Source organism: Herpailurus yagouaroundi, unplaced genomic scaffold (genome assembly GCF_014898765.1).
Source record: "Herpailurus yagouaroundi ecotype Mexico unplaced genomic scaffold, PumYag 77, whole genome shotgun sequence".
Taxonomy (NCBI): Eukaryota; Metazoa; Chordata; class Mammalia; order Carnivora; family Felidae; genus Herpailurus; species Herpailurus yagouaroundi.
Window position 1 is genome coordinate 75,789,536 of NW_024412388.1, and position 23,880 is coordinate 75,813,415.

The 23,880-nt window shown below is 39.7% G+C and overlaps 1 protein-coding gene across 1 annotated transcript in view; it reads right to left on the reverse strand.

Moving 5' to 3' along the window:
- Positions 1-14,946: 14,946 nt before the first annotated feature.
- GTF2B (general transcription factor IIB) overlaps positions 14,947-23,880 on the reverse strand; it is a 33,254-nt gene continuing 24,320 nt past the window's right edge. The window contains exons 4-7 of the mRNA XM_040470884.1: positions 20,190-20,336; positions 19,928-20,057; positions 17,408-17,689; positions 14,947-15,456 (exon numbers count right to left, since the gene is read on the reverse strand). Coding sequence (XP_040326818.1) covers positions 15,323-15,456; positions 17,408-17,689; positions 19,928-20,057; positions 20,190-20,336 — 693 coding nt within the window. The 3' untranslated portion in view covers positions 14,947-15,322. The remainder of the gene's footprint in view (positions 15,457-17,407; positions 17,690-19,927; positions 20,058-20,189; positions 20,337-23,880) is intronic.

The following is a 23,880-nucleotide window of genomic DNA, read 5'->3' on the forward strand; positions in this document are numbered from 1 at the left end:
TCCTTTTAGCTTACTGCTCTGCCATTTCTAGGTTCCCTAGTCTTCGTGGTCCAAGATGGTTCACAGCACATTTGCATTATAGTCATTAGAAGGAGGGGAAAAGGAAGGGGAGCACACCCTTTTCCTTACTGGGGTGACTCAAGTTGTTTACATCACTTGCACTCTTGTTCCATTTACCTAAAATTAGCTGCAAGAATGACTGACACATACATTTTATCTGGTGCACATATGTATGTGTTCTGTTTCTAAGGAGGGGAAGATATACTAGGTGCAGTATCTGTGTCTTCTCTGCATAACTACTGTACATTCTTCTGGTTTCTAGATGCTCATGTAACCCCCCAGGTTCTGTTCTAAGATCCTCCCCTTTTTTGTTGATACAATCCTCTACCCCAGGATTCGAAATACAATTCATATGTCACTAACTCTGAAATCATATTTCCAGTCCCAACTCTTCCAGGAAACTTGAGGACATAGCCAATTGCCTGTGTGACCTTTCCACATTTACACATGGATGGCCTAGCGACAGATCAAATTTAAAATGGTTAACACAGTGTTGACTCCCCCTTCCCACCTTTGCTCTATTATCACTCCAGTTCAAGCTGTTACCATCCTGCCCATTGGCTTCTTTTTAACATCTTGTCTCCCGGCTTTCACCTTTGTCTACCTAAAGTCTGTTGCCCCTTATAGCAGACAGAGCTCTCTTTTAAACATGCAAACCCTCCAGATCCTCCAAATTGGTGTCTCAATTCTTTCAGTATAAAATGTCCACCCTTTACCCTGGCTCACAAGGCACAATGTGGTCCAAACTAACTCTCAATCTTACTTCATTTAATTTTGGCCATATCACTCCCCTCATGGCAAAACGAATTCCTTTCTAGCCTGTAAACATACTAAGATCATTTTCTACCTTAAGGCCTTTTCACTAACTGTTCTCTGTTCCTGAAATGCTATTTCTCCTAATTCTTGCATAGCTATATTTTCACATTCAGGCTTCAGCTTAAATGTCACCTCTTCAGATTGATAATCACTTTAATTTATTACTCTGAAAATACATAAATAAAAGAATCAAGCATCCATTCTGTCTTTTCTATACCATTCTATATTTCAGGGTAAACAAATAGTTGATAGGGGGAGAGTTCTTTTTTTTTTTGTATAGAAAAGTCATAGCTAATAAATGAAACAAATTTGGAATTAGAATATTGGCTTTTTGCAGCTTCTATTGAAATAATGGATCTTAGCAACAATGTATGAACTTTGATCCTCATTTGGGAAGGAAAATGATAATTTTGAGACCAAATGAGGAGCCATAAGTATGGACTGCATATCATAATTGGTATGATAATTTTGTGGTTATGTATGGGTTTTGGGGTGCATTTGTTTAAGTAAAGTCTACCCCAATGTGGGACTTGAACTAATGACCCCAAGATCAAGAATTTCATGCTCCACCAACTGAGCCAGCCAGGCACCACAAGGTTATGTGCGTTTCTGAAATTCCCTATCAATAGATACTGAACTCTTTATGGATGGAATGATAAGATATCTGTCATTTGCTTTAAAAACACTTTAGCAAAAAAAGAAAAAAAGAGGCAGAGTAGATAAAACAAGTATTGGATAATGTTACTAATTGGCAAAGCTAGGTAATGGATACATGGGAAGCAGAAGAAAGAATTTACAAATTCTGTTTTGAATATGTTTGAAAGTTTTCATAATAAAAGGTTTTTAAAAACATCTCAAAGGGTCCTTTTCCTATCAACTATTTAAAAGTAACTATAGGGGCGCCTGGGTGGCTCAGTCGGTTAAGCGTCTGACTTCGGCTCAGGTCATGATCTCATGGTCCGTGAGTTCCAGCCCCGCGTCGGGCTCTGTGCTGATGGCTCAGAGCCTGGAACCTGTTTCAGATTCTGTGTCTCCCTCTCTCTCTGACCCTCCCCCTTTCATGCTCTGTCTCTCTCTGTCTCAAAAATAAATAAACGTTAAAAAAAATTTTTTTTTAAGTAACTATATATTCGGTCACTATCATATTTTAGTTCTTTGCTTTGTCCTTAGAGTGATCCAATTTTTTTCTTATTTATTTATTTATTTATTTATTTATTTATTTATTTATTTCTCCATCTAGAATGAGAGCACAGGCCTTGCCTTGTTCAACACTATATGCCCAGCATGCAAAATACTTCCAGATACTACTGGTTGGTGTATACTGTTTGAGGAATGAATGAGTTAAATGTGGAACTGAAAAAGGTAATTTTAGATCAACTAAAATAGAATCCTTTTACACAGCATTTAGTTGTCATATACTGCTTGCTATTAAATCATGATAATGAAAACAAAATAGGTTTGGGGCACCTGGCCATCAGTTAAGTGTCTGACATCAGCTCAGGTAATGATCTCATGGGTCTTGGGTTCGAGCCCCGGATCGTGGGTTCGAGCCCCACATCGGGCTCTGTGCTGCAGTTCAGAGCCTGGAGCCTGCTTCAGATTCTGTGTCTCCCTCTCTCTCTGCCCCTCCCCCACTCATGTTCTGTCTCTCTCAAAAATGAATAAACATTAAAAAAAATTAAAAAGAAAGGCTGTTGAATATCTGCAATATCATATTACAAAAAGAAAAGAAAAAAATAGATTTAAGTCTGACCTGGGAAAAATCCAAGTAAGTTAAAGGGGGGGATTGAGGGATAGTTGTCAAGCATTTCTTAGTTTGGTGAAGGTATTTGAGTTTGGTGCTATCATAAAGTGTATATTTTTGAATTATTTAATGTTGCTTTGGTTATTTAAGGTGAAAAAATGCTATTATGTTATTATCCCTAAAATAAGAATATTCAATCATAGCCTTTTAAAAGTTGCCATTTGTTGGGGCACCCGGGTGGCTCAGTCAGTTGAGTGTCCAACTCTTGATTTTGGCTCAGGTCATGATCTCATCTTTGTGGGATCAAGCCCTGTATCCAGCTCTGCACTGACAGCGCAGAACCGGCTTAAAATTCTCTCCCTCTCCCCCTCTGCCTCTCTTCCACCCCTGCGCTATTTCTTGCTCTCTCTGCTCTCTCAAATAAATAAAAGTTGTCCTCTGAGGATGACACTCCATCTTGAAGACCTTTGAGGTGAGGCCTGGAAAAGAAACAGCAGTCTGAATCAGAGTGGGCATGACTGTTTTAAACTGGAAATTATGTCTAGTTTAGTTACCTAATAATGCCTCAGATAAAAGTAAAACAATTCATATGTATTCTGTAATCAGTTTTATAATGACCTATGCTGAGATGTCCAAGTCCAGAGTACAGAAAGAGAACAGGGTTGGAGATGTGAGGGTCACTGGATGGTAGCTGAAGTCACAGGAGTAGATGGTATCATCCAAGGTTGAGTAGGACAAAAGGCATGAATAGAATAGGAACACTCCACACAGACTTGAAAGTGGTTAGTTGCCAGAGGTAGGAAGACAATGAAAAGATTAAAGGGCTCTCGTGGAAGCCTAGGGAAAGAGTGTTTGAAAGAGGAGAAAGTGGACAATAATATCAAATATTAATCAGTTAAGGTGAGGTCTAAGATGTTTCTACCTGCTTTAGCAATACAGATATTATTGGGACCATGATGAGAATTGTTCTACTGGTTTGCCCAGGGTTGAAATTAGCTTGCAGTGTTTTACGAGGAGGATGGGAGGGAATCTTTTAAGAAGTTTGACTGTAAAGGGCAAGAAATGCCATGGATTGAGGAGATTAGGACACAGAAGTAATTGGAATGTGTTTACATGTGGCTAGTAAGGAGCCAGTGATGAGGATTGCCAAAATGCTTATAATTCACACAGGAACCGTGCAGTTTGGGACCTCCAGCGTTCATGATGCTCATCTTCTCTCTTAGTGATGGGACTATACCTAATGACCTAAAATGCTAATCATCTTCCAGATTCTACTAAAGGAAAACAATCTTTTTCTAACCATCTCCCCCCAAATTGAACTAATCAGATCCTCATTTGTGCCCCCACCATAATCTGCAAAGATTCTTCATACTTTATTGCATTTATCTTGGTATATATCTCTTTTCTCCATATGCAACTTTTATTCAGAGTAGATGCCAAGTGCACAGCACTGTGGCTGACACAGTAGGTGTTCAATAAATACTAATATATCCTTCATTAAGTAATAACCTTCATTTTTATTTTTTTAATAATTTTTTATTTTTTTTTTAATTTATATCCAAGTAAGTTAGCATACAGTGCAACAATGATTTCAGGAGTAAATTCCAGTGATTCATCCCCTACGTACAACACTCAGTGCTCATCCCATCAACTGTCTTCCTTAATGCCCCTTACCCATTTAGCCCATCCTCCCACCTACAATGCCCCAGCAACCCTCAGCTATTTCTCTATATTTAAATCTCTTATGTTTTGTCCCCATCCCTGTTTTTTTATATTATTTTTGCTTCCCTTCCCTTATGTTCATCTGTTTTGTATCTTAAATTCCTCATATGAGTAAAGTCACATGATATCTGTCTTTCTCTGACTAATTTTGCTTAGCATAATACCTTCTAGTTCCATCCACATAGTTGCAAATGGCAAGATTTCGTTCTTTTTGATTGCCAACTATACTCCACTTTACACACACACACACACACACACACACACACACACACCACATCTTCTTTATCCATTCAACCATTGATGGACATTTGGGCTCTTTCCATATTTTGGCTATTGTTGATAGCACTGCTATAAACATTGGGGTGCATATGTCCCTTCATGTAGCACACCTGTATCCCTTGGGTAAATACCTAGTAGTGCAATTGCTGGGTTGTAGGGTAGGTCTATTTTTAATTTTTTGAGGAACCTCCATGCTGTTTTCCAGAGTGGCCATACCAGTTTGTATTCCCACCAGCAGTGCAAAAGAGATCCTCTTTCTCCACATCCTCACCAACATCTGTTGTTGCCTGAGTTGTTCATGTTAGCCATTCTGCCAGGTGTGAGGTGCTATCTCATTGTGGTTTTAATTTGTATTTCCCTGATGATGAGTGATGTTGAGCATTTTTTTTCATGTGTCGGTTGGCCATCTGGATGTCTTCTTTGAAGAAGTGTCTATTCATGCATTTCTTCACTGGATTATGTGTTTTTTGAGTGTTGAGTTTGATAAGTTCTTTATAGATTTTGGATACTAACCCTTTATCTGATATGCCATTTGCATATTTCTTCTTCCATTCCGTCGGTTGCCTTTTAGTTTTGCTGATTGTTTCCTTTGCTCTTCAGGAGCTTTTTATTTTGATGAGGCCCCAATAGTTCATATTTGCTTTTGTTTCCCTTGCCTTCGTAAACGTGCTGAGTAAGAAGTTGCCACGACTGAGGTCAAAGAGGTTTTTTGCCTGCTTTCTCCTTGAGGATTTCGATGGCTTCCTCTCTTACATTTAGGTCTTTCATCCGTTTTGAGTTTATTTTTGTGCATGGTGTAAGAAGGTGGTCCAGGTTCAATTTTCTGCATGTTGCTGTCCAGTTTTCCCAGCACCATTGGCTGAAGAGACTTTTTTCCATTGGATATTCTTTCCTGCCTTGTCAAAGATTAGTTGGCCATACGTTTGTGGGTCCATTTCTGGGTTCTCTATTCTGTTCCATTGATTTGAGTGTCTGGTTTTGTGCCAGTACCATACTGTCTTGATGACTGCAGCTTTGCAATACATCTTGAAGTCTGAATAACCTTCATTTTTTTTTTAATTTTTTTTTTAACGTTTATTTTTGAGACAGAGAGAGACAGAGCATGAACGGGGGAGGGTCACAGAGAGAGGGAGACACAGAATCTGAAACAGGCTCCAGGCTCTGAGCTGTCAGCACAGAGCCCGACGCGGGGCTCGAACCCACGGACCGTGAGATCATGACCTGAGCCGAAGTCGGACGCTTAACCGACCGAACCACCCAGGCGCCCCATAACCTTCATTTTTAAAATGAAGCATCTGTGTGATCATACTGGATCTTCATAGCAACCCTGTGAAAAAGCACTATCAGTATTCTCATATTTGAAATAAGGAACCAGAGGCTTAAGAGAGTTAAATAACGTGTGCAAAGCACGCAGTAGGTTGGGAAAGCAAGGACTCAGACCTCATCTGCTAGCAAGATTCATGCTCTTATTCCCACCATACTCAATGAGTAAGTGAACAAATGCATGAGTGGATGGGGAGAAAGAAATTCAAAAGGAAAAAATTCCCACAAATGAACCTCTACACCCATTGCAAACATAACACATACTTAGAGAAACTGATTGTTCAATAAATACTTTTTGGGGAAAAAAAAGGGAACGATTATAAAGCTGAAAGTAAGCGTAAACTTCCAGTCTGTCAAACACTGGAGCTCACTTATTATCCCTTTGTACAAAACAAAAAGGATTAACATTCATCTTCTCTTTGTTCATCTGTGAACACACTGGTCCAAGAACTTATTGGTACTTTAAAAAGACCAACTCTTCATGGAAAAAGAAACTGGCTTTTGCTTTAAAATGATTGCCTGCAGTGACCGCACAAACCCATTTGTCCACTCCTACTCTAGACATAAAGAGACACCGAGAGCCTGCTCTATGTGCTGGGCCTAACTGCCACACAACCTATGAAAAGAAAAGCTTACGTCCCCAAGACCACCATATGCTGGTATCACGTTGAAGCCATCTCATGTCTGACATAATCTGAAATTGTTTCTGGGAATGTTAGGACCTCAAATTTCCTCCGGTCATTGATTTATGATTTTATATCACTATTTAATCCCAAGATCCAGAAAATTTAGAGTTAGAATTTTGGATTTGAAATAACTCATTGGAATCATCTAGTTGGGGAACCATATAGAGTAATGAATCACAGTGTATGTCCTGGGCAGGTTACTCTCTGTACCTCAGTGTTTCTCATCTGTAGAATGGAATTAGTGATAGTCCCTGTTCAGTAAGCTTCTCTGGAACTTCCATGACCATAACATTCTTGAACAGCCTTGCCCCCACGACTTCTACTACTCACAGAAAACAGAACTCCCTTCCAGAAAGGATTTAGCTCCAGCTATTAAATGGCTAAGAGAATCATTGGGAGGACCAAGGAAGCCGATGCCAGACTGAACTAGGACTAACAGCCACAGCCCCGGTGCAAGGCCAAGAACGAGTTGCTGCTCATGCCACAATCTAGCAGTTGTTGGAGAATCTGGCAGCTGCTTTTGCTACACAATATATACTAACAAAATGGATGCCGCATGTCTTCCCCCACTTGACTCCTTTTGGAATTCAAGTATCATGTGGGTGCATCTGATTGGTCAGAACTTAATTTATATCTAAAATCTTAGCTTCAAATAAATCTGGGATTTGGGGATTTTTTAATTTTTTTACTTCTAGCCTTCCGCTCAAGAAAGCATTCTAGAAGGAGGTTGAATGTTGGACAAGCCCACCAACACTAGTTGCCATAAAGTACTAGTGATTACTACTATCTTGTTCAGCTCCATCTTACAAATGAGAAATTTGGCTCCAAGAGATTTAGTGAGGTTCTTCCCCTGGTTTGATGTCTATTCCTCTAACGTGCTGCTTCTCCACTGACCTACAAACCCTTCATCTGGTCTATAAATTTTCATTCTATTTCTCTTCAGGATGTTACCTGAAATATTTTCTCAGTGATTAAATTTACATGTTTTTTTAATGTTTATTTTATTTGTTTTTGAGAGAGAGAGAGAAGAAGATAGAATCCTAAGCAGGCTCCACACCGTCAGCACAGAGCCCAATGCGGGGCTTGAACCCACAAACCATGAGATCATGACCTCAGCTGAAACCAAGAACCAGACACTCGACCGACTGAGTCAATCAGGTGCCTCTAAATTTATATATTTTAATAATTATACTATACTCCACAGATTGATTTAGACTTGCTTAAATCATTCTAAAAGTTGCCTTTATTTCCCCCTGGTCCCCTGCCGCAAGTTTTGTTGTTTTGTTTTGTTTTCAGAATTCTAAACTGTTTCTTCAGTCTTAAGCTAAAGGCAATCAAAAGAAAAGAATCGAATCCACCTTTATTTCAGATCACTCAGACAAAATACAAGGTGGGCTTTTACCAAACCAGCTCATTTTTCCGTCTGAAATATTTTAGAGCCATATTTATAGTAAGAGTTTGAACTTTCTCTTTTTGTTTGTTTGTTTATATAATCTCTACACCCAACATGGGGCTCTAACTCACGACACTCAGATCAAGAGTCACGTGCTCTTCTGAGTCAGCCAGGCTTCCCTGAAGTTTCTCTTTTTAACTAAAGTCTACTTCCTCTATTCGAGAAACTTACATTGAATGGGAGAAGAAATCTAAACAGTTTGGTGTTTTACCATTTGATCTAAAAATAAATAAAATTTTAGTCATAATTTATAATCCCCCCAAAACAAATCAGCTCTTTTTGTTACATTCAGCCAATTTTTTTCTTTTTTTATTGAGGTATAATTGACATATATTATATTGGTTTCAGGTGTACAATATAATGATTCAACATTGTATATATTGCAAAATGATTGCCACAGTAAGTCTGATTAACATCTGTCACCATACTTAGTTACAAAAAGTTTTTTTCTTGTGATAAGAACTTTTAAGACATACCTGTCTTAGCAACTTTCAAATATGCAATTCAGGGGGTGCCTGGGTAGCTCAGTTGGTTGAGTGTCCAACTTCGGCTCAGGTCATGATCTCATGGTTCGTGAGTTCAAGCCCCGCATCTCGCTCTGTGCTGACAGCTCAGAGCCTGGAGCCTGCTTAGATTCTTTGTCTCCCTCTCTGTCTGCCCCTCCCCTGCTCATGCTGTCTCCCTCTCTCTCAAAAAAAAATGAATAAATATTTTAAAAAATTTAAAAAATATATGCAGTTCAGTAGGATTGACTATAGTCACCATGCTGTACATTATATCCCCATGACTTACTTATTTTATAACTGCAAGTCTGTACCTTTTGACCACCTTCACCTATTTCACCCACCCCTCACCCACACCACTGCAACCCCCAGCTGTCCTATCTATGAGCTTGGTGTTTTGGTTTTTTTCCCCAAATTTGTCATAAAATGGAGATTTGTCTTTCTCTGACTTATTTCACTTAGCATAATGCTCTCAAGGTCCATCCATGTTATCACAAATGGCAAGATTTCCTTCTTTTTTATGGCTGAATAATATTCCTGTGTGTGTGTGTGTGTGTGTGTGTGTGTGTGTGTGTGTGATTGTATGTATTTTTTTCTTTATCCATTCATCCATCGATGGACACTTCAGTTGTTTCCATAGATTGGCTATCGTAAATAGTGCTGAAAGGAACATCGGGTGCAGGTATCTTTTCAAGTTAGTGTTTTTGTTTTCTTTAGATAAATATTCAGAAATGGAATTGCTGGATTATACGGTTGTCCTATTTTTAATTTTTTGAGGAACCCCTATACTGTTTTCTATAGTGGCTGCACCGACTCTGCATGAAGGTTCTCTTTTCTCCACATCCTCGCCAATGCTGGTTATTTCTTGTCCTTTTCCACAGTCACCATTCTGACGGTATGAGGTCGCTCATTGTGGTTTCTATTTGCATTTCCCTGCTGATGAGTGATACTGAGCATCTTTTCATGTGTCTGGTGGCCATCTGTTTATCTTCTTTAGAAAAATGTCTATTCAGTTCCTTTGTCCATTTATTTATTTATGTATTTATTATCTTTTAAAATGTTTTTATTTTTATTTTTGAGAGAGAGACAGCACGGACAGGGGAGGGGCAGAGAGAGAGGGAGACACAGAATCTGAAGCAGGCTCCAGGCTCTGAGCTGTCAGCACAGAGCCTGATGCCGGGCTCGTACCCACAAACCGTGAGATCATGACCTGAGCCAAAGTCGGATGCTTAACTGAGCCACGTAGGCACCCCTGTTCTTCTGTCTTAAGATTGCTTAAGTTATTCGGAGTCTTTTGTGGTTCCATACAAATTTTAGGAGTGTTTGTTCTATTTCCACGAACAGCTGATTTCAAAGGGAGACTTGAGATTCAAAGAACTCTCCTCAAAGTCAAGTTTTATGCTATCAAAAGAATAAAAAAAGTAACTGCTACTTTGTCCAAAGGAACTTGGGCTCCAACATAACACAGGTGTCCCTCTGGCACCCCACAAGCATCATCTCTTCTCTAAGTTTATTCCCTCCTAATCTAGAGAACTTCCACACTCATGCTGTCCTTTGAGACTAGGGAGTATTTTCAAAATCAGCCCATGGTGGAGGCAAGAGGACCGGGACGAGCCATCATTTTGCCGCCTGCTAGTAGTGTGGCCTTGGATATGTTGTTTCACCTCGCTAGTGACATGTGAACATTTCACCCCAGTGTCCTCATCTGTTAAATGGAGGACTTAGAGTTATTCATTTGTAACCTTCCATTTCAAACATATTCTTCAGTATGACTTTAACACATAAGATGACCAGAGCAGCAGCGGAGTGGGGGCCTAGTTCATGCACAACAGGGGCCTGGACCCTAGCCCAGACACCACAGTTTAGCTGTGACCTTAAGTTTGTCATTACTGTCTTCTATCTGCATATTGGACATGGTGGGTATTCAGTAACTTATTTTATTGTATTTTATTTTGTTTTTATTTTTATTATTTGGTAACTTTATTATTTGAGAGAGAGTGAACAGGGGAGGGGCAGAAAGATAGAGAATCTTAAATAGGCTCTGCGCTGTCAGTGCAGGGACATCAAACCATGTAGGCCTGGGGCTTCTCTGGAAGACCTCAGAAGCAGCTCCAGGGTGTAAAGATCACCCTCATGTTAACAAATTAGGACAGTGAGAGAAGCTGATGGCATAGCAGGTGAGATTTCTTTGCCACCACAGTGTGGGAGGGGTTGAAGTTCTGGGCCCATCATTTGGTTTTCTGGTGTCTCATAGCCATAGAGCTAGAAGGAACCAACAGAGGGAGTAAGAATATGGCCAGAGAAATCTCTGACAGAGCAACCAGATCTCTGCTTAAAAACCTGCAGTGAAGTATTCAACATGACTGACATGTCTTCATCTGAGAGCTTCAGGTGAGTTCTCCCTCCTAGACCTGCCTTTTGGAACAATGTAGAACAAGCTAGGCTTTACAATATCTCTAAAGGCACTGGGCCCAGTTCTTTAGTGGTTTCGTCACCTGTGTCAGTTTGAAACAAATTACCTCTTGGCAGAATCTTAAATTCAACAAAATGCCACTTCTGTTTTCTTCCTCTTAAGTACCTTGCCTTCCAGTCATCTTCCTTCTTTCTCAGATGTCTGAAAACATTGATCATTTCCAATAGTGGCTGTGCCAGCCACAGGCTGTTGCAGATCACAGTGCTTGAGAATTGTTCTGATAATGTGCAGAGGAAAAGAAAAGCTCTGTGGTCACTTTTTCCCTCTTCCTCTCTCTCTCTTTTTAATGTTTATTTATTTTTGAGAGAAACAGAGCACAAATGGGGGAGGGGCAGAGAGCGAGCAGGACACAGAATCCGAAGCAGGCTCCAGGCTCTGAGCGCTCAGCACCGAGCCCGACGTGGGGCTCGAACCCACAAACTGAGATCGTGACCTGAGCCAAAGTCAGATGCTCAACCTACTGAGTCACCCAGGTGAGCCCGTCTCCTTTCCTCTTTCCTTAAGCAAGAGTTGCAGTCTCCCGGGATGGCGGTTAAAAGTCCCCTTGACTAGAGAAACGCCAGGGAAGGTTATGAATGGAGGTTTATGCTTGTGCCAGACACTGGGCCTCTGTGGCCTAGAGATCAGCTGAATGGTACTTTTGTAGTGACACCTTGAAGTCGTGAGATCCTGATGAAACGAGTATGTGGAAATATCCAGGAGGGGGAGAGTGAGGGAGGTGTTTAGGGGACTGGGGAATCTGTCAGTAGTTCCACAATTGGCAGATGAGATTAAAACTCCAGCAACAGGAAAAGTCAGGGCCACTGACAATTGGAAATATTGGCATGGGGCATAGAGAAGCCTCCTGGCTGGATTACGACCAGATGGGTAATAGGCTGACCCCCTCAGCTGTTCATCTTGATAATTAAAGTAAATCTTGCACCTGTGATATTAAATTAGCTCAGAAACCAAAGACAACCATGGGTAAAGTACGTTTGTTGGTTTGAACACAAAGGCTTACTATCAAGAGGCATCTAGTTTAAGAAGCATTTAGTTTGGAGAAAGAGCTAGAGTGATCTCTAGCTATTAACTCCTTGCCACCTGAGCTGATTCAAAAATAATTCAGAAACTCACTCTGAAGAGCTTTCCCCAAAAAGCCAGATACGAGTATTGCATTGAGTAATTTTGTTAATTTCATAACTGAACCGAATTGTATTTGAAAGTTACAACTAAAGTCAGTCCTGAGGCATCCTCCCGTGAAATAAAACCCAATAGTATAGTTTAATAGAAACCAGCACTAGATTGATCAAGGGACCCGAGTCTGTCCTCTTTCCTAATAGTAAACTTGGACACATCTTTTGATTTCTCCAGTCTTCTCTAATCTACAAAATGAGATTGGACCAGAGTGCTCAAACTCAGATTCCATGAAACTTTTTTTTTTTAATGTTCATTTGAGAGAGAAAAAGAGAGCATGGGGAGGGGCAGAGAGAGAGAGAATCCCAAGCAAGGCTCTGCACTGTCAGTGCAGAGCCAGAAACAAGGCTTGATCCCATGAAGCATGAAATCATGACCTGAGCCAAAATCAACAGTCTGACGCTTAACCGACTGAGCCACCCAGGTGCCCCAGATTCCATGAAACTTATCAAACCCTCGAACTTGTAGTCATAGTAAAGACTGTCAAAGTGGACTGTAGTTGAGTCCTTGCTTTAAATACTGGGAATGGACCACCTTAACCAAGGTTTCAACTGTTTAAAGATGACAGCATTAAGATGGACCCACTTTATCGTCACAGAAATTGCCATGCATGGGGAATATCCATAACTGGCCAAAATGTAGCCCACACAGAAGCTGGCTTCAACTTCTTGGTGTGATCAGCTCTCAACAAGGTGGGTTTTGTGTTGTGTATGGGGAGTTTTTCACACCTCATGAGGGAAGTCAAAACCATGCACAATCCCTGGTTTAGAATATGGGTCAGACTCCTTTTGCTGGTTACAAAGACCTGGCCATGATTTTTTTGAATTTCTAAGTATTACTAATTTTGCCGTACTAAGCAATCAAGTAAGTTACAACTGAACACCCCACATCTCGAGTGGATTTTAAACCTCTATTTATAACAGCCTTGAAGCAGATGGACAAATAAGGAGTAAGTCCCATTGAGCTAGAGAGAACGCTAGAGGGGCCAGAGGCCAAAATGTGGCATTGCTGTGGATTGCCCCCCTTCCTTAAGTGAAAATGTTCTAGTGGTCAGATGAAATGACTCCTCAACAGGGTCATTAACAATGTATCACTTCCAAACACAGCTGCCCCTATCAAGGACACACATGCTCTGAGGCCTGGGGTACGAGGAAAGAACAAGTGACCCTGCTACTTTAGCCCTTGATGAGGTACTTCTTTCAGTATCTGCAATTGAGTTAAATTGATCAAACCATCTGGGTGGCATAGAGTTTTTTAAAACCAGAATTTTATTTTCAGAGGTTATCTACCAGAATATAAATTACATCCCCCAAATAAACCTTCTGCCCCCAGATTAATCTTTAAAATCAGTTCTGATCTAAGCTCTTTCAATGTATAGAACACAAAAAATAGACCAAAATGTTGACACGGCAGACTGGTAGGGGCTAGGTTTTTTAATCCCCTTTATGCTTATCTCCATTTTTCTAGTTATCAAATACATTTTTGTAGCCAGTAAAATGAAAATACTAATCATATTAGTATACCTGAACTGCCAACTATGTTTTAAAAATAAAACACAGCACAACAGCAGGAAAGAAAAAAATACCAAAATACCGGTGCTCACTCCTAAGTGGCTTCTGGGTGCTATCGTTACGCATTTTCCAAATGTTCCAACTTATGATCATAGCAAAAATGACTATTTTAAGATCTAGTTAACTGGTTGCAGCTTGCAGTGAAAAGTCTTCAGTGGATGGGAAGTTTTGTGGTCAGTTGCTAGAAACTGGGAAGAACAGAGGGGAGGACCCCTGCTGTCAGTCTGTACTTGGAAAAATGGAGAGGTGCGGTGCTGGGGACCAAAGATGGGGGTGCCGAGGGAGACACTGACCTAAGATTTCTTGTCCTGAGTGTCGTGCTGGGTGGGATGAGTTCTGCCTGGAGTCCTCACGAGCCTTGCGATCCTGTATTTGGTGAGTGTTCTTGCGTTTACTTCTCTGGTGTTCTCCCCCGGCTTTGAGTAGTGCCGTTTGCGTGTCACAGATTTTGTGCAAGGGAGAGACAGCATTTGTCTTCCTGGCCCAGCAGTCATCCCCATTCCGTGGCCAACAGAAACGAGAGAAGGTCTGATCCTCTAGAGGCGCAAGCCCCTTTTTGGACTAGAGTCTGAATACCCCTACTAGGCTGCAACAGGAGAGGTACTTCTAACCCAGTGCTAAGCTCGTTACGTGTCAGAACCTTACACCTGCTCTGAGGCAGTGCGGTCTACAGTGGTGTGTGTCTAGCATGGATTCAAGTCCCCTTGTAAACTAGTTGGTAAAAGGGCAACATTTTATTGGTCTTTGCTTACAATGAACACCTTCACATCCCAATCACCTACAGGGGGCGTGCTTACTAGAAAAATTACTAGACATTCCGAGGCCCAATAACCTCCATTTTAAATATTCTTTATATCAGTAAGTAAGAATAGTTATGAAATGGTAACATCCAAAAATTGATGTTGGTAGGCCAACAGATTTCATCTTCTCTGCTCCATAAGCTCACTGAGGAAAAACACAGGAATGTTTTTATATCTCTCAAGCCAGTGCCTTTCACGGTCCAGTTCACTTCTTACTGTTCTATATGTACAGTTAATAATTCACACAGGCCCCCCGATGTTCTTGATGTCAAAAGTGGTTCCCCAAACCTCTTTGTTATACAAAAAAACACCTAAATCTATAAATGGAAAAAAACAAAACAAGAACCTCTATCAGCTTTATTAGCTGCAATGATATGCATTATTTGTAATTATAAATTACATGTAACATGTAATTATAACAAAAACTTTAGTTTTGAAAAACGTTTTATTCAAGAATTACATAATTTCAAATATCTTCCAAAATACAGTTTCCTAGGTTGCTACAAAAGAAAGCAAATTCAATAAGAAATTTAAATCATTAAATATGTTTCACTAGTATATACATACAGAATGCCAAGCAATTAATATTTAGCCCTGGAATGCGTACCATGTCTTTTGTTTTTCCTTATTAAAGAAAGGCTCAATCCAGCACTTGGTATAGGCTATGTACAACAGGCCGAGTTCAGTGTTCACAGGAGTTTGACATCAGCTGCCTCGATTTACAGCTGCGGTAGTTTGTCCACAGGGGTGTCAAATTTGAAGTCTGTAGGAAACAGATCTGGAGCTCGAGGATAGATCAGCCTGTAGGACTGTCTGATTGTAACATCAGCGACACCAGCAATATCTCCAATTTCTAAAAGACGGAAATCAACATATTAAGGATAACTTCCATCCTATCTCCCTTCCACTACGTGCACTCCAGTTTGTGAGATACGGTAATATAAAAGCCACAGTGAGAAAACGAGAAATGTTGATTTTTAAAACCTGATGATGGAAGTCCATAAGAAGAGGCAGAATGGAGGGCTACAGTTAGTAACAATGAGGTAGGAGCCCTTATTACCTCAAAGGGCTGTCATAGTAGTAGGAAAAGATTCACTAGATGTAAAACATTGGAACAATGCCCAGGGCACAGCACCATGAGTGGTAACTATTATACTAGCCATAGGATCTAGTATCTAGAAAGACAGGAAGTCTTTCTGAGGATCCCGGGAGTAACCCATGAATACATTCTTATGAAGAAACTCACTTCATCATTGCTATTTTTGAAAGTTCCTCTTCTAATTAACTTCTAGTTCATTCTGTTAAGAAGTTCTCTGGTTAAAAGGCTCAAGCTAAAAGGGAATCGTACTAGAAATGGTTCCACAACCTCTTCTGTCTACTTCGTACCTCAGATAGTACACAGCTACTTGATACAGCTGTACGTTCTAGCACAATGGGAAGCTTCCACTCTTGCAAACACAGAACACTGAGCACAGGGAGCTCACGAGTATTTCTAGTGTACAGTAGATCCACGTTTACCCTTCAAAGTCATTGTCATCTTTCTTCCTTTTTATTAAAAAGTCCCAGAGGACTGCCACTTGACAAGTATTGGGTTATAAATACTTAAACAAAATGGAGTTTTAAAAGACAGGCTTTAAAACAAACTCATTTTACCGTAACCTTTCCACAGTTCAAATCATAAGGTTTTACGAGTTTTCAGTGTGGATGCCTGCCATCACTGTGCAACGAGCTAATTTTAAGTTTCTTATCCTCTAGACACAGATACCAGTGAACGCCAACCGGCCCCTGGGAAGGGAAGAAAGGGGCCTTAAAAACAAAGAACTTCATGTAAAACATAAGCAGCACAAAGTGCCAAGATCAATACTTCTCTGTTGATTAGAACAAACTTTACAAGTAGGAATAAAGGTAAGGACAATCTGCTTCACTTCAACTTCTCAATTTTACCAGAAGACTCAAAATTTCCTTAAAAAATATGACTGGAGGCCAAAGGGAACGGATAACCAATGGTTGGCTTCCTTCTAATCATTCTTCTATGTGATGTATTACTTTTATTAATATAGAAACATACGGCCTAAGCTGAGGTGAAAGGCTGTTCTGAGTAGGGTAGTACAGTCATCGCAGCAAGGAATTTCGCTACCTTTTCAATTTTGAACTCACTGCTCCTTTTTCTTTATGCATCTTTTTGAGGATCAGAGAAGTAATTGATGAATACATGCTTGTAAAGAAATTCACTTAGGACTTCTGTTTGAAAGTTCCCCTATGACAGTAAACTCAAAACTGGCTTTAGAAGGCTGAACTACTTCTATCAGGGTCTTCATTAAGAAAGTGAGTAACATATGAAAGGAGAAAGAGAAGAGGCTTCGAGGAATGTTACAGCTGCCGATCAGCACAAATTTCCCATGTGCCGAGCTGTGCGGGCCACGCCGGACAGCAGGAAACAGGCATGGCCCCCACCTCTCAAGATATAAAAAATTTTGGTTAAGTTTTGAGGGGAAAAAGAACTATTCAAAATAATGTTTAGGTGGGACAAAAACAACTTCTAGAAATGAAAAATGGACAAACTCAATACTTAAAGTGAATGGGAACAAAGCATGTCATACACAGAGTATGTATGCGTATCCACAAATATTTTTGTTTATGAGCCACTTAAGAAAATCTAGTATTTTGCTTGTCAGTTTTGACTTTAAGAAACTACCTCTTAAATGTGGGTTTGGGATATTTACCTGCTTTGTACCTAAAATGGAAATACAATGACACACTAAAACTTCAGTTTCATCACTGCCCTTCCTGAGAAAGAATCCTACCTTTTTGGGTCCTCTTCTCAGCGGAGGCCTGTGAGGCCATGTAAATGGCTGCCGCCGCCACAGATATCGGGCTCCTTCCAGGAACCAAGTCCAATTCCACAGCTTTACGGGCTATGTGTGTAGCTGCCATCTGTACTTGTTTAGGAAGACAAAGGTTGGAACAAAACCTGGACATGAAGTCCCCGGTTGTAATCAAATCCACACTGGTTTCTAGAGCTTTCAAAATAAGTTTAAAGCATCGACCGATTTCTTTCTTAGAAATTCGTGACACGGCACATATTTCTGAAAAAAAAAAAAAAAATTTTAAATCCACATTAGTCATATGGTTCACTAAAAAATCATTTCTGATTATAAAATATATTCTATTTGCAAAAATGCAATTATGCTTTAAATGGCCTGATTAAAAAATGCGCAGGGGATCTGAATAGATACTTTTCCAAAGACAACATGCGGATGGCCAACAGGCATGTGAAAAGATGCTCGACATCACTAATCATAGGAAAATGCAAATCAAAACCACAATGAGGTATCAGCACTTGCTGGTCAGAATGGCTATTTTCAAAAAGACAAGAAATAGCAAGTCTTAGGGGAGAAGATGTGGGGGAAAGGAAACCCTCATGCACTGTTGGTGGGAATGTAAATTGGTGCCACTATGGAGCCCCTCAAAACACTAAGAACAGAAAAACCGTATGATCCAGCTATTCCACTTCTGGGTATTCATACAAAGAATACTAAGACACTGATTCAAAAAGATATATGCACCCCTATGTTCAATGCAACATTAGTTACAAAAGGCAAGAAATGGAAACTATCCAAATGTCCATCAGTGGAGAGATGGATGAAGAGGTGCTATATAAACACGATGGATACTACTCAGCCATAAAAAAAGAATGAAATCTTGTCATTTGCAACAACATGGATGGATCTAGGGGGTATTATGCTAAGTGAAATGAGCCCGAGAAAGACAAATGATTTCCCTTGTAAGTGGAATCCAAAAAAACCCAAACAAACAGACAAAGGAAACAAAAACTCATGGATACAGACAGCACACTGGCGATTACCAGAGGAGAAAGGACTTGGGGAGTAGACAAAACAAGTGAAGGGAGGCAACTGTCTGATGATGGATGGTAACTAGACTTTTAGTGATTACTTCATAGTGATCACAGACGTCAAATTACAGCTGACCCCTGAACAACTCAGGTTAGGGGGTGCCAACCCCCAGCACAGTCACAGCTCCAGAGAGAACTCTTTATTCCCCCAAAACTTAACTACCAATAGTGTATTATCGACAGGAAGCCTTATCAATAACAGTCAACATTGATTTCGTGTACGTATTATAGACTGTTTTTATAATAAAGCTAAAGAAAATAATAAGGATATTATAAGAGCAACTACAGTACTATATAAAAAAAAAAATCAGTGTATAAGTGGATGCACACAGTTCAAATTCATGTTGTTCAAGGGTCAAATGTATAATACTGTCCACCCAAAACTCATATATAGTATAGATGATGTATATATATACACATGCATGGTATATAACGTAACATTTTTACTTTAGCTGTAAAGAAGTCTTTCAAACAAGTTAAATGTAGGTTCTTAATATCTCAAAATATTAACTTCTCTGAAATTTCAATTCAAACAAGTTAAGTTTCTTCTACTAATCCAAACTTTGTTGATATTTATGTATTAATCTGTTATAAGAAGTATGTCTATCACGGAAATAAAAAAAAAAAAAACCTCAAAGCTAAAGAGTACTTCTCAAGCTACCCAATGTCACATGTACATGCAACCCCTGGGATTATAGGCATAATAACATGAGATCAAATATTCGACCCTGTTATTCTAAATACTAAACTACCAAACACTTTCAGACCAAAAGCCTTCGTTTTAGTTGTAATAACAAAAACGATGATGATGATAAAAGCCACTGCTGCATCGTAAAGTACTCACTGATGAATGAAAGGTAATGAAAATCTTAAGCTAAAACGAACTCTGGAGGGCAAGTCAGTGTGAGCGTCACAGCCAACAGGCTGTCATGTATTCGTGACTGCAAACTGGACAAAAATACGAGTTCTCCCAAAGCCTCCAGCTTAAGTGTAAAAGTGCAAATTGTAAAACTCGAGAATGTTTTCTAAGGCCTGATTCCCTCACCTGTAGAGACCTGTGCTAGGAGTGGAAACGGTTTTCCATGCATCAAGGGTACACGCTTGGTAACAAAGGCTTACTCTGGCCTACGAAGCCAGGCCTCAAAGCCCACAAGATGAAGTCGGTCAGAAGGTCTCACGAGCAAAGAACACGGAGCTTATGTGGACTAGAATGACTAAAACAGCTGGAAAAGAACATGGCTAAGATCTTCTGTCAAGGAACAAAATAAGGAGGCATCTGGAAATGATACAAAGATGGATTACTGGAGGTAACCAGGAAGACATGACTCAGCTACGTAGCGTCAAAGCTCCTTGACTTCAGGCTGTTACTTTAACATAGAAAACATTTTTATCTCCGCAACTAAGACCTTACCTTTAAATGTCCTAGGAACCCCTTCTTGTCTACAGGCAATATAGAGACAAGCAGAAGCTATGGCATCATTAGCTCTTCCCTTCAGGCTCTTCTGTTCGTACACTTGCTTGAATAAATTATTTGTTCGATCCTTTAAAGCAAAGAAACGAAGTTTAATGAACTCTAGGCCATTTAATTAGTTGCAATATCAAAATTTCGTATGTTCATTAAATTATGCTAAGTCAATGCCAGAATGGCTTAAAGGAGACAGACAAGAACTTACGACTATGTTCCGAGGGAGGTTGATTCTGTCTGCCATAGTAGTGATTTCTTTGAAAGCATTCATCATTGCCCGATCAGAACTACTCATTGTTCTCCGATTTTGGTACTTAGAATTGCCAAATTCATCAAAACTTGCAGCTCCTGTACCCTGTAAAACAAAGTTTTATAACTGTATGCAAAAAAGTTTTCAAAGAACGAACAGACATTTCTAAGAAAACATAACTTACGTGATCTGACTCCATATGCCCAAGAAATCTACCCTGTGCCTCCTCCCTATTCCTTAGTAGAAAAAATACCAGGTCAAGATGGTTTAAACGAGTATCTGTGAGAGAAGCCAATAACACAAACTGTCACATTAACAGACCTAAGGAGAAAAATTGAAGGATCTTCTCCAAAGGTGCTATAAAGGCAGGCAAACAAAATTCAAAAGCCATTTTTCGAGAAGAACTCGCAAAATACTACAAATGAGTGGGTGGTGCTTATTAGAAAATCACTCCTCCAGGCTTAGGCCAGAACAATGATTAATGGAGAAAAAAGGCATACTCTGTTTTACTGTGCTTCACTTTACCGCATTTAGCAGAGACCATATTTTGTTGTTGGGGTGGTGGTGGTGGTGGTTGCTAACAAACTGAAGGTCTGTAGCAACCCTACATTGATCAAGCCTCTTGGCACCATTTTTCCAACAGCATTTGCTGATTCCAGATCTCTATGTCACATTCTTGCAATATTTCAAACTTATTCATTATGGTGATCTGTGCAGTGATCTTTGATGTTACTCTCGTAATTGTTTTGGGACTCCACAAACTGCACACTTCTAAGACGGGAAACTTAATAAATCTGCATGTTCTCACTGCGCCACTGAGCAGCTGGTCCCCCCACCTTTCTCCCTCTCCTCAGGCCTCCCTATTCCCTGAGACACAATACTGAAATCAGGCTAATTAATAACCCCATAATGGCCTCTCCATGTTCAAGTCAAAGGAATAGTCCTATGTTTCTCGTTTTAAATCAAAAGCTAGAAATGTTAAGCGTAGTGAGGAAGGCATGTCAAAAGCTGAGACAGGCCAAATGACAGGCCTCTTGTGCCAAACAGCCAAGTTGTGAATGCAAAGGGAAAGTTCTTGAAGAAAATTAAAAGTGCTACTCCAGTGAACACACCAATGATAAGAAAACGCAACAGCCGTATTGCTAATGTGGAGAAAGTTTTAGAGGTCTGCACAGAAAGTCAAACCAGCCACAACAATCCCTTAAGCCAAAGCCTAATCCAGAGCAAGGCCCTAACTCTATTCCTTTCTATAAAGGTGGAGAGAGGTGAGGATGCTGCAGGAGAAATTTGGAAGCTAGCAGAGGTTGGTTCATGAGGTTTAAGGAGAAGCAGCTGTCTATAGTACAGAAAGTGCAAGGTGAAGCAGCAGGTGATGTAGAAGCTGCAGCAAGTTATCCAGAAGATCCAGCTAAGAGAATTCATGAAGACGGCTACACCAAACAGATTTACAGCCTTCTATTGGAAGAAGATGCCATCTAGGACTTCCATAAACTTAGTTGATAAAGCAGCTGCAGGGTTTGAGAGGACTGACTCCCGATTTTCAGAGAAGTTCTACTGTGGGTAAAACACTATCAAACAGCATCACAAGCTACAGAGAAATGACTTGTGAAAAGGAATAGTCAACCGGCAGAGCAAACTTCATTACTGTCTCATTTTAAGAAATTGCCAGGACATCTGGGTGGCTCCATTAAATGTCTGACTCTTTTATTTCTGCTCAGGTCATGATCTCACTCATGGCCATGGGATCAAGACTCACTTTGGGTTCTATACTGACAGCACAGAGCCTACTTGAGATTCTCACTCTCTCCCTCTCTACCCCTCCCCTGCTCACACATGCAAATGCGTGTTCTCTCAAAATCAATAAATAAACTTTAAAAAAAATTTCAGTCACCTACCCTTCAGAAACCATCAACATCGAGGCAAGACCCTGTACCAGCAATAAGGTGGTAACTTGCTGAAAGCTCACATTATGGTTATTAGCAATACAGTATTTTTAAATTAAGGTATATGCATATTTTTTTTTTTACATAATGCTACTGCTTACTTAATAGACTACAGTACAGCATAAGTATGACTTTTATATGTACTGGGAAGCTACAAAAAGGCATTTGACTCTCTTTATTGGAATATTTGTGTTACTGTGGTGGTATCTCTAAGGTATCCCTGTACTAGGAAAACTAGCCAATATAATGTAATTATAATTACATAATGTAATTAGACAAAAATTATATTAACTATACTGGTGTAATTATTTTAAAATTAGGCAAGAGAAAAATTAGAAGTACTAATTTGAGAAGGAGTGGTAAACGATTTGCAGATAGTCTTTCTGTATACTTAGAACACTCAAAATCACTGTAAAACTGCTAAAAATAATAGAATTCATTAGAGGCAAGGTCAAAATGAATAGAAATCAATAGCCTTCATATGTATAACCAAACAGAAGACAATGAAAAACAAAAGCGCCAATACAAAACAACAAAAAAGATAAATATCTAGGAATCAACTTAAACATTCAAGACCCTTATGAAGAAAACATCCTCTGAAGGACACACATGACTTAAGGAAGTGGAAAAGCACACTATGTTTCTGGACAGGAAGAAGTCTACTTTCCCTAAGTCAACTTGCAAATAAGTCTAGCCAAAACCTCACTGAAAATACCAACTTTTTTTTTTAACAAAGTGATCCTAACCTTTAAATGGAAGAGACTAGTGAAGAAAACGCTAAGAAAGGAGAGCAACAAGGGAAAACTAATACTACTAGATATTAACACAGTGTGGTGTGACATGCGACTGACTAGGCCAGGACAGAGAAAAGGACAGAATGTCCAGAAATATTCCCAAATACATACAGAAATTCAGTATATGACAAATGTAGCATCTTAAGAATTTCTGCAGGGTAGGCATAAACAACGGTCAAAGGATACAGGAGAAAACTAGTGATAGTGGTTATCCTGTTTTTGACAGGGAAAGAGGGTTGTGGTGGGAACTGAGTGTGGGGGTCAAGAGAAAATTTATTGTGTTCTTTTTACATTTGTGTATGAGTCATGTATTTCCTATTAAAAAACAAACACTAAAAGAAGTTAGTGTCCATTAGTTGCGATCTTAGATTTTAAAATGTCCTCAGTATGCTTTTTACTCAGCCTGTAAGGCTAAAGCAAATGCAGAAATCACCTACTTAAGATACTATCAGCTTTTTTCAAAGCCTACACCACTTTTCAAATTTTATATGTACTTTATAGAGCATGAAAAAATAATTAATAACTTGCCTTTTCAGAACACTGTCTTAAAAAGAGACTATGCAGTGGTATAGATGAAGTTCTGAAACAGCATCACTTGGTTAGTTTCCTTGAATATTGCCCCCGCTACTTCCAATTCAGGTAAAAGAGCAAAAAAGAGCCAGGTTGCCAGACAGATTACACTACTGCCTTATCTAATAGCAGCAGCTACGATTTACTGAATACACACTACATGTTGTTATAAACACTTTACAATACATTCCCATGTAACCCTCAATGTTTCTATGAAGTACTCTTATTCTCACTTCACTGATGAGGAATGTGAAGCTTTATACGTCATTTAGGTAGGTCATAAATTCACCAATATTAGAAAACAGGCTATGCTGACCTACAATTATCTTAGGTAATGTGGGG